A 12833-nucleotide genomic window follows, 5' to 3' on the forward strand; every position below is an offset into this window, starting at 1 on the left:
CAATTTGCACAATAAATCCACAGTAACCAGCTCTGACAAGGCCGACACTGTGCTCCAACTGGATAATAACATTACATCTCTCTGGCTCATTGAGGAAAATGAAATGTCTCCAGAAAGTAGACAGTTTGAATGTTTCACACTCACCAGTCAGAGACCTGAGGACCTACAAAGCTATGAAAAAAAAGAAAAGAGAAAGAAATGCAGTTGCAAGTACTCATTTCCACTTTTGAATCCAAAAGGCAAAATCTCCACGCTGGACTAACAGGATAAAAATAGCGTTACAGAAAATCAGAGTCTGCCATAAAGACCTTTGTGTGCACTGCATCAGTACGAAAAGGATGTCACCAAGTACTGAGTATTTCAAAACAAAAAATATGAGCGTGAACCATGGAGGACAACTTTGTAATAGGGAAACCCATGAAATATTGTACTCATAATGAGATTAAAAGACCACCACTTCTAATGCCATAACCACATACAGTATATTTGCATGTGCTCATAACCATGAAAATACCTCCACACTGCAATTACCTAAATAAACAGTCAAACAGACCATTGATTAATCAGCTGGATTCATATTTGCACTTTGAATCATTAACCTCCTTAATGTTGTCAGTATTGTTTTCTTCATAATAATTTATAATAGGTGTCATCATCTGACTGAAAGGGAAAAACCTAACTGCTGACTATAATGTGATAACGACTTTGTTTATCTCTAGATAGCATCAAGAGATGCTGTCCTTTTGCAAACATCTTGTCTTATTTTCTCCCATAATCATAACCTCTGTGTGACATGATGGCAGGATACCAGACTTCTGTACTTTGCAGTCTAAGTGAGTTTCACCATGGCATCATTCCACACAGCTTGGGCACAAAGAAATTCCTAATATCTAAGACATCATAGAACTAGATAGTATGCTAGCTTATCACAAGCGCTCCTCTGTTCTTGGCCAAGGCTTTAACTGAATGGCTATGAGAGGATCCAAGGCTAGAATCATATGATGGTTTGGGTCATATGAGGAAGCAAAGTAATCTTTTCAATAACCACAGCTTTTGACTATGAGTCATCCACCGTCTGACTCATGTGGAAAAGCTTCTCCATAGAAATAAATAATAATCTGGATCTGAAAGATAATTTCTGTATTGATGTCAACTGAGCTGCATTAGAGCAGACTCATTATGAGTTTCCCCACAGCAGAAAAATTATGATTATGTTTTTATGTAAGGTTTGTGACTGAAACCCTGAAGCATCTGGCAGAGGTAGACTGCTCCGTTTTGAATAATAATAGTTCAAATTTGTGACCTGAGGCGTATTTTTACACTTAAAGTATATTAGTTGATGCTTGGAGGACAGTGCACTGCAGAAAAAAGACAGCAGGCTGTTCGCATGAACTCAAAAAAGAAACCCAGGGACTGCACTTCTGCTTAAGTCTTTTCCAGAAGTTGATACGATTTTAAAAGGAAGCAGCTGGACCTGCCTGCAGCTCTGTGGATTAGACTCTTCTTGACCTGTGCACCATGAAGCATATGCAGTGTTTGGAGTGGGAGGACTGGGAAGCCATATCATAACACTATCAACTCAGTCTTGTTAGTTGTTGTGTCTTTGTGGAGGAGAAGGTCGTATCCAGGGAGACTGAGTAAGAAAAACACTTGTAAATAATAAATAGATCAATAAATAATAATCATAAAGTTGTTAACAGTGGTTCATTTTCCAGAGACAGGAATCTTTAACGCCCTAAAGCTGAGTTTTTATCTGCATGGCTGGGTGGATAATAATTCTCTGTATTAAATGTATTAACAAAACGAACACATTTGTTTGTGTGTGTCTGATTGCTCTTTAGTAACAGGAGCTATTAGCTAACAGGAATAAACATGCACATTGATGACATGCAGCCTTAAACACATGCACTGTTGCGGTGACTGTGGCTTGATTGAGATGTCTGAACAATGCATCACCCACGGGCGGGTTTGCCTGCAGCATGAAAATAATCCAAAGCAAATACGGGAAATGACCTCAAAGCGAAAGGGTTTATGGGTACTAGGAGTCAACTGCTGACATAAGATGAATAATATACTGTAAGAACCAAGAGGGAAGCTGAGCAGAGAGATGAGCTGGATCACCGCTATAGCAACAACACTCTGTTTCAGCAACACTGAAGCATTGAAGTTGACAGAGGTCTTTACAGCACGCTGCAGCAGGGATGTCAAAGCCAGGAAGAAAAATGATTGATGATATATCTACGTAATAAACAAGCAGCAGTGGTCTGAGCCCAGCGTCGGATCTTAAAAACCAAACAGGAACACAATCTCCAAAAGGTCCTTTCCTTCTCACAATCAAACAAGTATGCGATAGTTGCTATTTTTAGACGGCTCTCCCCTTCTCTTTCTCTGCCTCCATGAGCCCTCTGATACCTCGCTCTGTTTCCTTTATTGTCCCCCGCCCCCCTCCTCTCTCTTACCCTTCCTACCCGTTTTGTCAACATAAGCTCACATCAGTGTTTTGACCATGTGGCCTGACATGCACACCGCCCCTTATGTACTGTACCAAAGAGAAGAAAAAAACACACTGCACCAAAAAGCCCTGCTCCCAGCTGAAACAGTGTTAGACACAATCTGGCCCGTAAACGGAGCTGGGAACATTTCTGGCTCACATGTCCATATAAGGACCTGGATCGACCTGTGGGAGAAGACGGGGTTCAATCTTGATGAATTTACTAGGAAAACGTTATTGGGAGGCTGATCGCTCCCAGGCTGTTGGTGAAATGTTCGACTTTGCAGTGTTACAGATGTGATTTAAATCTTTGAAAAGAAGAAAAAAGAAAATCCAGACAAGCTCATGTGTAAATTATTTGGATTAAGTTGTGATAGCCTCACAATAAAATGAGATGGCAGTTTGATGACATAACGTTGATTGAAATGTAAAGGGTGCAGAGGCAACAGGTGTTTTGGGTTGTGCTGGAAAAGTATGACAGAAGAAAAAGATGAACCAAATCTGTTCTGACAAGTTGTTTGTGAGATTTTTCTTCCCTTGCCCAACATCCTGATGTCTTTGAAAGTCAAGGGGGAAAAGACAGAAGCTGCACCTTTAAAAGAAATATACAGATTTACATTCATACTTTGGCTTTAAGCCTCAGAAGAAACACTGAGATTCATCCTGGCTTACAGTAAAAAAAAAAAAGCACCAGCACAAGATCTGTGTTGCTGTGGATGGAGCACAGATGTCCACAGAGAAAAGCTAAAGTCAAATTAAATGTATGATTTAATTTCAGTATTTTCTGAGCTTTATATAGCTGCCAAACATCCCATTCCTTTGGTAGAGGCTTTTCTTAGCAGTTGAAAAACATATTCCTACTCAATAAGATTGTTTCTTTTTTCTCTCTCTGGGCATGTTTTGAAGTGCCTGTGCAGAATAGACCACTGCCTATAAACTGTTACCTCACACAACCTCACATTAAATTACCCCAACTATCACTTTAAACGAAAGAGTCATGTGGAGTAATGTAAAGCAGCCTGCTGAGGTCATAAACGGTGCTAACCATGGTAGCACTAACCTGCCATGCTTGCTGCCTATTAGCAAGCTAGCTAAGACAAGAAGTGTTTCAATCAACTGCTGTCTCATGACTGACTGCAAACTGTGCAACATTTCTTTCATGGAGTTTATAGCAGAGCAGATTTATATACAGTAAGAGAGTCTTTCCTTAAAAGGCCAGCTCTTCTAAGATGGTTTGCATCTGGTCAACACAAGACTGACTGATACTCACAGAATTATCCAAATCAACAATGCTTAAAAACATAGTAATAATGCATCTTAGTTGTATTTTTGCAGGTTTATACCTTAAATAATGAACTCCAGGCACTTTCAAAATATGCGCTATTCAGAATGACTTTACACAAGTAAGCTGATCTTTTTATTTAAAATCTCTTATACAACCTGAAAATAAAAAGGAAACAATGAGCTGATGGCTGGTAAGGGACTGGGATGGTGTGTAGGGCGGGGTGGGGTGAAGAGGACACACAGCGTGGATGCGTAGAGGAGCTGGGAAATGGGAGGAACGGAGCTGTGACTGGTTCCACATTAGGAGGTGGAGGCAAGAGGAGGTTAGTGTGGAGAGCTGGGGATGCCTGCGCTATGAATCAGCTGTCTAAATATGGTCCCTGCTCTTCATTGCAACACGCCCGTCCACTCCCTGCACAAAGTGGATGGACATCCCCTCTTCTTCCAGTTTATCTGCCTCTCCTCCTCTCCCACGTATAATATTCCACCGATTAAGGAAACTCCTCAGGTCAGTGAATCATATGCACACATTCATGGAACGGAGGGACAACTCTACTCTTCATAGTCATTGGCTAAAGCCCTACAGTATCTAGGGCATTAAAACTAAATTGACCAAGATGTGGTCAAACCTAATGACAAAAGTCGTTCTAGCACTTGAAAACAGTGAGAAAACCCTGAGGTGGTGCAATGAACTCAACAGATCTGGACGACCAAACACACCTCGAAGCAGACCCCTTTCAAAAACAAGCATGGTGTTGCACTCGTTTAAGAAAAGAAACCAAGTTGATGAGGGAGCTCAAACATCTCACCAATCAGTGCATGAAATGGGCGCTGAAGATAATCTGTTTCTGAAAATGACTGCTAGAGTTATTTAGTCTGACGAAAAACTGTAAGACCTCTTCATAAAGACATTAAACAACCCGTAAGGAGCCTCTTTGAACCAGCTTTGGAATGTGTGTTGTTGTTACCACTTCAGATTATCTGTTTATTTATCTGGAGGGATGCAGCAAGTGATTCCTAATCACTCAGGGACAGAGGAACGAGCAGAAAACACAACACCGACATGCTCAAACAGTAGTTTATGGTGAATGTGTTATAGCAGACAGTTGTCATTCAACATATTCACATGTGCTGCTACATTTGATAACTTAGTTTGCTGAAATCAGCTGCCTGTTGCATCTCAAAATGGGCTCATTGGGAGCACAGGTGTGAGCTAACCTATTTAAGATTACATTTTAATTTGATACATAGTAAATATAAAAAGACGGAGCAGTGCAGCTTTAATCTGCAAATATTTCCATGACTCTCACTCTCTCACACTGTGGGTTTATTGTCATAATCTCTCTCTCTGACACCACATGGACTCAGCTGTCAGGGGACTGAACAGAGACGTGAGGGAGGACTGGACAGTGAGTCAAACACACACATGCACACAAACACTCACTCCCAGAGGAGGACAGCTGGTCATGCTAACAGGGAAACAGACAGAGCTGCCACTGATTAGTCTCCACTCACACATCATACAGTAGCCAGGGCTCATCCAACATACCAATGGATTTATGGGTTATTGTCTGGGCTCTTGGCATTAACCAGACTCTTGGTCTAGGATTGGGTCACCAAGCCCTCCTTTAGGTCAATGACATCACTTCTTCATAAGGAAACAAGATGAACATGAATCTTAGGACCACACTTGTCAAGGGGCTCCCCTGCAGGAGTGGAGTTAAAGCTATGGGGCCACTAAAGCAGAGATTAAACATCCTACGCTCCACTACAAAGCCCCCCCTCCTCTTGCTAGCTGGCCAAATGTAACCATAAGCACCACTCAGCAATTGTGTGTTTTATTATCAGCTGAGCTCCAGGTCAGGGCCTCTCTTCTCCTCAGGGCATAAACAACACACGTTCAAAACAGGAGTGTCTGAATCTGAACTCCCACCTCGCACACACTGAGAAGTGAGAACCATTTTGGAAAAATGTCAGGAATAGATGTGAAAACACTATTGTTGCTAGGCTGCATGTGCCACAAACCAACAAATAGGCCTATACTCATGTTAGGCCAGCAGCTTAACGCACTAAAAGCAATATAATGCTTCTATTGTTTTTGAAATGACGTTGATATGCATATTTTTAAACACGGTTTTCAGGTCGATAATTTGCTGATGCTGCTCTAACCATGTTGTTTTGGGCATGAAGACCTCTGAGAGAAAAAATTTATATTAAATATAAACCTGTGACATCATCCAAGTACTATCGCCCTCAGCAAAGATAATACTTTATCAGATGACAAAAGTTATGCTGATGGTGCAGGTCGCTAGTGTTAATGCTAGGGAACACAAAGAAAACATGATCTTAGTCAGTCAGACATCTTCAGCACTAGACACTTGTACATGTGGCTACATTATAATATGCTCATTAATAAAACAAAATTCCAGTGCAATATATTTGAATCTTCAGTCTTTTGATGTACTTTACCTGAATTTCCTTCTATGTTAAAGCAGAAGTAAGCGATATTTTTGTGTTAATATAAATCATAAATACAGCAATCACTTACATAGAGTGTTTGGACCGAAACACGGGTCTGTCAGTCACTCTGCTCTGCTCTGAGCCGAGGAGAAAACTTTTCTTGTATCCTACAAGTTTTATCCAATGGGGAGAGAGAACAGCATTAAGGGCTGTGTGTGCAGCCAGAGCCAGTCTGGTGCAGCCAAGGGATGCGCCTGAATGTGGTGACGTAGGGATGAGGGCGGGGGCTGCTAACTCCATCGGCTGACAAGACGTTATGGTGCGTTCAGGGCAACCCGTAACTCGTGTTTTTCCGACCTGTGAAGTCGTACCAGTTCGATCTGGTACGAGTTCACGGGTCGGAAGTTACGAGTGGCCGTTATAGTGACTTTCACAGGTAAAACAGGTCAGAAAAACACGAGTGGGTTGCCTGGAACGCTACAAAGTCGTAAGTTGTGACTTGAAGCTGTAATTTACGGTTTCAAAAGCCTGCCTGGAACGCAGCATTAGCCAAAACGACCGGATCGCTTACTTCTGCTTTAATGTGTCGGTATGGTAATAAAAAAATATTGGAGCAAGAGCAAAAATAGTGTTGACAATGGCCAAAATGTTAAAGGGTCATTTACTTTTTTTTTTTTAATCAGGCGTGTTCAAAGAAAGTATTTTGGATAGCGTATTTACTTAGTATGTACTTAGAGTATGTACTTGAGTTGATATGCTAATAGCAAGATTGATACTTAAGAGTTACAAAAGTCTGATAAAACATATCACACCCTTATAAACATTTTTAATTAGCATCCTTTACATTAAACCAAGATACATACTGAACCTTTATCATTGTTCTCTGGTGGACAAACTGTTGCACTGGGGACACTGTTTTCCAACTGATATATAGACACATAATCAATACACCAATATGTACTGACCTGTGACAAAATAATGTTGGGTGGTCATTTTGACTGGCTAATGGACCGGTTTGGCTCTGATACTGCGCATGTACTGGCACCTTGAAACACACTCACAGCAGTATGAAAACTACAGCCCAGTTAGTTTTGTTTGTTTTTCCATGATGTTCTTTAGAGTACAAATCCACACCACTACTACCAGTGCTGCTGCAGAAATCCCTCCACTGTGTTTCGATTGCTGTTGTTGTGAGTGCAGACCAACAAGTCGTCAGCACTAATGAGTCCCAACAAAGGCCAAGTATTTATGTGTTGACAGTGTTACAGTTCACTGGGGGTGTAGCTGGAGTCTCTCTTTGTCTACTGCTGATTTTGTAGGAATCCGCTCTTGAGGAGCAACAGAGTAGCACAGAAAATTGAAAACAGAACAGAGTTAGTGAGATAGGCATTTCAGAGGGAGTTTCTCTTGCCAAAGGGCCAAAGAAGTTGGCTAATGCTAGCAAAATCCCAACCCTCTTGTTTTTCACTGTGTGGTATTTCAGGTGGTTTGTATTGGAAACTCGCAGCCCTCAAGACATTGGTATATTATAATTAAAAAGCTGATTTACGATCCCTGCCGATTGAGAAACAGTTCAGTCATCGAATCCACTCAGATGCAATGATGGAGATTAGCTCTGTGTTGGCTGAGACCTCTGCCTTGCTCATCTGCACATCATTATATGTAAAATCTTGCGTTGTTATGCCAACGGGAGGGAGCCAAATATATTGTGTAAGTACGTTAAAATAGCTCCTAATGAACAACCATTCACAGTCAAATAGTCTGGGTTGCCTAAGATGGAGCTCTTATTTAACTTTTTGCCCAGCCCCTGGACAGAGACTGAGAGAAACACACAGAGAGGGAGGTTAGTCCGAGCCATGTCTGATGTCTGAGTCAGTGCTGGAAACTCTGAATGTTCTTGCTCGCACCACTGTGCAAAAAGCTGCAAGCTATTATACATCACACTGCAGCCTCAAAGGCTAAAAAAAGAACAGGGCTCCCCTCAACTCCCCTCAAAAAAAAGAAAGAAAAAAAACTTGCTCTCTTTCTTTAAATGAAACATTTCTCGGCCTTAAACGGGACCTTGAGCTCACTTGTGGTATTTTCCGTCTCTGTATAAAAAAGGGAATAAGTGAAATGACTTTGTGAATTAATTCCGTATGACTTGGGCAGCCTTCACATGTGAGGGCTTGTATCCCTCAGTCCTATACACTGTCTGCTGTGAGGGGAAAATATCTGGAAGCCACCTGGGGAGGATACCGCTTATTGATCCAACGTACAGTAGACGTGGGGTGGGGCAGGGGTCGGTCAAGATCACACACACACACACTGATCCAACATAATAAGTTGTGCTTCTGTAAACTAACTGTAGCATAAACAAGATTGATTATAGATCCATGCACGTTGTTGCTACTTGGAGGTTTTGGAGGAATTTTGTGAAAGTTCATTTATGAATACTCGGAAAAAGTGTCTCGAAATGAGACTGGAAGCTGTGTTTTCTGATAGAAGTGTGAGTAATGAATCCGGTTATTGTTCCCACAGGTGTGTGGATGTGTCTTGTCCTTACGACAAATTATTTTTTGCAATGTTTTGTGGTATTATCATGAAATTAATTTGGTTTACATTAACTATCAGTGATATGTATTAGGTGCTTTAGACCTGCCATAGCTTTATTCACTCATATTATACATATTTATTGATGGTCACATTGCACATTATGATAGTTAAATCCCATCTTTGTACATTTCTTGTTGTCTCTCTACTGCTGCACTCTGTATCTGAGTTGCAAACCTGTCTCGTGGAAATTAAATTTGCGTCCTACTAATTCGTTTTGCCGTAAACATTTGAAGGGAAACATAATTTCATCATGGATTATGATCACAGATTTTTCCAGCTAAGAAAATGAACTCACAGTCTCTGGGAGGTGCTCGGGGTGGAAAGTGAGATTCATGTCCCCAACCTGTTTTCTCAGGTTTGTACAGTAAAAAAAAACAGTGTAGGGTCAGCATCGAGGTGTACGTTTTACATTAGCTACAGCACCTTGACAGCAAATAGGCCTGTATTCAAAAATAAAGAAGAAAGAGGAGTCCTTTTTTATGATTCAAATATCATCTTCTGGCTGTGCAGGTTCACTGATGAGACATAGCACAGTCTGTCACTTCACCTTCAACCACTCCCTGAAATCCTCTCTCACCAATCTAACATAGTGTAACATGTCTGTCAAAGCGCAAAAACGTTCCTATTCATCTGTATTAAAACCATCGCTGAGACATTTCCAGTAGGATTTCTTGACGAGGTGATGTGATACATTTACCCGTGGGCCACACCCATCCCTGGACCAGTAAGGTGTCATGTATGTTACATAAACAACCCGAACCTCAAACACCAACCACAACCACACACTGATACATGCATTTACTGTACATAGGTAAACTCTGTCCCACCTGGTAGATCATGACTTTGAAGTTGCGTCTCTTGAGCAGCTCGGCCTCGTTGTTCTCCAGCTTCTTGATCTGGCCTCCTTGCTTCTCCAGGGTGGCCCGCACCGTCTTCACGTTGACGCTCACCTTGCGCACCTTCTCCATCATCTTGTTGACGCTGTTGGACGTGGTGCTGTGGCTCTTGGACAGCTTGGTCAGCTCGCCCTGGATGGTGGTGACCGACCGCTCCATCTCCTGCTGCCTGGCCTCCAGCCCGTTCTGGGTCTGCTGGATCTGGTCCACCGCCCCGATGATCTTGTCCAGCAAGGACAGCACCAAGACCCCGTTGGCCTGCGGGTCCAGCTTCGCCGCCTCGTCCTTGTCTTCGGCGGCGTCCCCCTCCGTGCCCATGGTGGACAGCTCTTTCTTGGCTGCGGCGAGGGCATCGTCTTCATCGTCCGAGGGAGGAAGGTTGACCTCATCGTCTGAGATCTCGGTGAGGGTCTGGGGCTCCAGCTGGGCACTTGAGGATTCCAGTGCTTCCATGGCTGCCATGTTGGTGGATTTGTAGTGTACAGCTAATCAACTTTCCTTCACCACTGGTTCTTCTAAATCCCCCTTTTCTCAGCTGTCTTCTCTCCCACCTGCTTCTGCTTTCTTTTCCTTTCCTACACCGGACCTCTGTTCTTTTTCCCTCCTACTTCTAAACTCACTTATCTCTCTCCAGCATACATGCACTTTGTCTTTCTTTCTTTCTGTCTGTCTGTCCTGTCTTCTTCAAAACCCTGGAGTCAGGCCAGTGTGCAAAGGAGGCCAAGCAATGCTGGATGTTACCACATGAGCGTTAGACTGCGAATGCCACACCAGGGAGAGAAAACCCTCCAGTCAAGCTAAAGCCGGCAGAGTTTTTTTTTTTCTTTCCAGCCCCCCCCTTTTTTCCACTGGACTCTCCTCCTCTGTTTAAACCCCTCCCTGATCTCCTCCCTAAATACACACACACGCTTCAGTACAACACCACCCACAGCTGGATGGTCCATCCCCTTGATGATTCAGTGACACACCCCCTTGGTCAAACCTTGTCCCATCAGCGTGGTTGGAATAGTTAGAGCAAAGCTGCGCTGATCTGCTTGTATACAAGCTCAGGCACAGCAGAGGAGGAATGTCAGGCAGGATCCGTTCCTTTTTCCACTCCTTTCTCCCATCTATGAAGAACATGGAAGAAGGCAGGGCTGGATTTAAAATGGTTGAAAGGCAGGAAAACTTGGGACGTAAACAAGTTAGGACTGGGCACTAAATCATTACTTAGTGAAGTCTAGGCAGTATTGTTGTAAATGGCAACACTTTGTATGCCACATCTGTAAATACAGTAGGCTACATGAGTATTTTGCAGCTTGGGTGATGACAGTGTGGGGTTTTTGGTTCGATCCCCAGACCCTCCCATGTGCCTGTGTGGGTTCTTTCCGGGATCGCTGCCTTCCTCCTATAGTCCAAAGACGTGGACATTAGGTTGACTAGACTCTAAATTGCCTGTAGATGTGAATGTAAGCTGTGTTTGTCTCTGATGTCGACTGTCCGGGGTGAACCTGCCCTCACTATACGCCAGCTGGGATTGGCTCCAGCCTTCCAACAACCCTGGCACTTATAAGCAGTATAGCCAATGGATGGATGAGTGGATTTTACAGCGACATATTTAGCACAAGGTCCATCATGTGCAATGATTAAATGTGATAAGAACAATATTACATATCTGGGGCTATTTTTTGGTATATTCATCTCATCTCATCTCATCTCCTCTCATCTCATCTCTCCTTCCTGTCTGACGTGACTGAGATGAACTGAATATTGAACTTCTGACCATTTGGTAACCTATTGTCCTGGCCTTAAAAAATAGCTTTGGCCATCTCTGGGGTACTCTGGTGCCAAGAACAAAGGGCATTGGTTCACAAGTCAAACTATTTTCTCAACAAGCGCAGCAATCAGATTACACACTCTCCAACCAGTAGATGCATTCAAGGGTCCTATTTTCATGGCACTCTGCATTTGGCACCAAAATACCAAACACACTGACAGAGGGAATTTCACAGCCAGACACTCACTGATCTACGGGAGTGCGCTGGACATTGCATCAACATGAAATTATCCCACTTAAACAAACCCAAAGTAGGTAATGCACATATTAAAAATACAGTTTGACACTCACAGAAGGCAGAAGAAATAGATATTTAGACCTCTCAGAGGAATCAAGATCACTACAGTCATTGTCTAATAAAGTAATGAAACATTATGGCTGAGACTCCACAACTACACAATTATGGCTAAAAAATATTAACACCTCATCAATTAACCCCTGATTCAGAAAGTACTGTCAGTAGCTGCACGCACTTATTGAAAGCTGGTCATTTTCTTAAACGATCAGTGCAGCTATTTTAGTTACAGTAACAACGGCCCAGGAGGATGAAGGTCATCAACAACTGAGAGAAAGATGCATGTGTTTTGCCAAAGCTTTTAAAGGCTCTGTTGTCACGGAAACCAATTTTCCAAACTGACTCTTCCAGTCATTACGTTCACATTTTACTTTTCATGCGCATCTCACTGGTCCTCTCTTCTGCGCAGCGAGCAAACACTTCACGAATGCATTCAGGTTAGGAAAACCACATGGCACCCCGTATGAGGCAGAAAAGCTATCTTTGAAAAGCTGTTTCTCGTAGAAGTCTTGCCACAGTAATTTATGCATATTATGGGAGTTCCATGTTTCCAAAATTGCTCCCTGGCAGCCGGCCAGTGTCCTGGTTTAAACTCTGCTCCATGTGGAACTGAGTGCGGGTGAAACTCCTCTGTGGCTGTTTGAAAGGGGAAAATTTCTACAGTATCTCGTTAGGACTGACTCAACACTTGGCCAGTTGTGGACTGTTCCACCACATCTGGTAGACCTTATTCTCAGGACTTTTAGTGAGTGGGTTTTGGTAGCACTCTACTTTAGGTAGCCTATTACTCACAAGGAATTAAGTGTCATAAGCAGTTAACAGGCACATGATAATTATCTGGTCAGAGCTTGGTAGAAAATGAGTTTAAAATATGGACTACATCTCTACTGGCAGATGGAGTGTGACCAGTAGTCAAACATCTTTAGAGATCAGAATCAATCAGAGTTTGAAACTTAGACTGTACCTTATGGGGGCTATCAATACATTTTATATTGT

At 42.6% G+C, this 12833-nt stretch overlaps 1 protein-coding gene across 1 annotated transcript in view; it reads right to left on the reverse strand.

The window, feature by feature from the left end:
- Nucleotides 1-10517, reverse strand: part of cavin1b (caveolae associated protein 1b) — a 28399-nt gene extending 17882 nt beyond the window's left edge. Inside the window, exon 1 of the mRNA XM_083994218.1 lies at nt 9658-10517. Within this exon, the coding sequence (XP_083850344.1) occupies nt 9658-10188 (531 nt within the window). The 5' untranslated portion in view covers nt 10189-10517. The remainder of the gene's footprint in view (nt 1-9657) is intronic.
- Nucleotides 10518-12833: the final 2316 nt, after the last annotated feature.

The sequence above is a fragment of the Trachurus trachurus genome (genome assembly GCF_905171665.1).
Source record: "Trachurus trachurus genome assembly, chromosome: 19".
In the NCBI taxonomy this organism is placed as follows: Eukaryota; Metazoa; Chordata; class Actinopteri; order Carangiformes; family Carangidae; genus Trachurus; species Trachurus trachurus.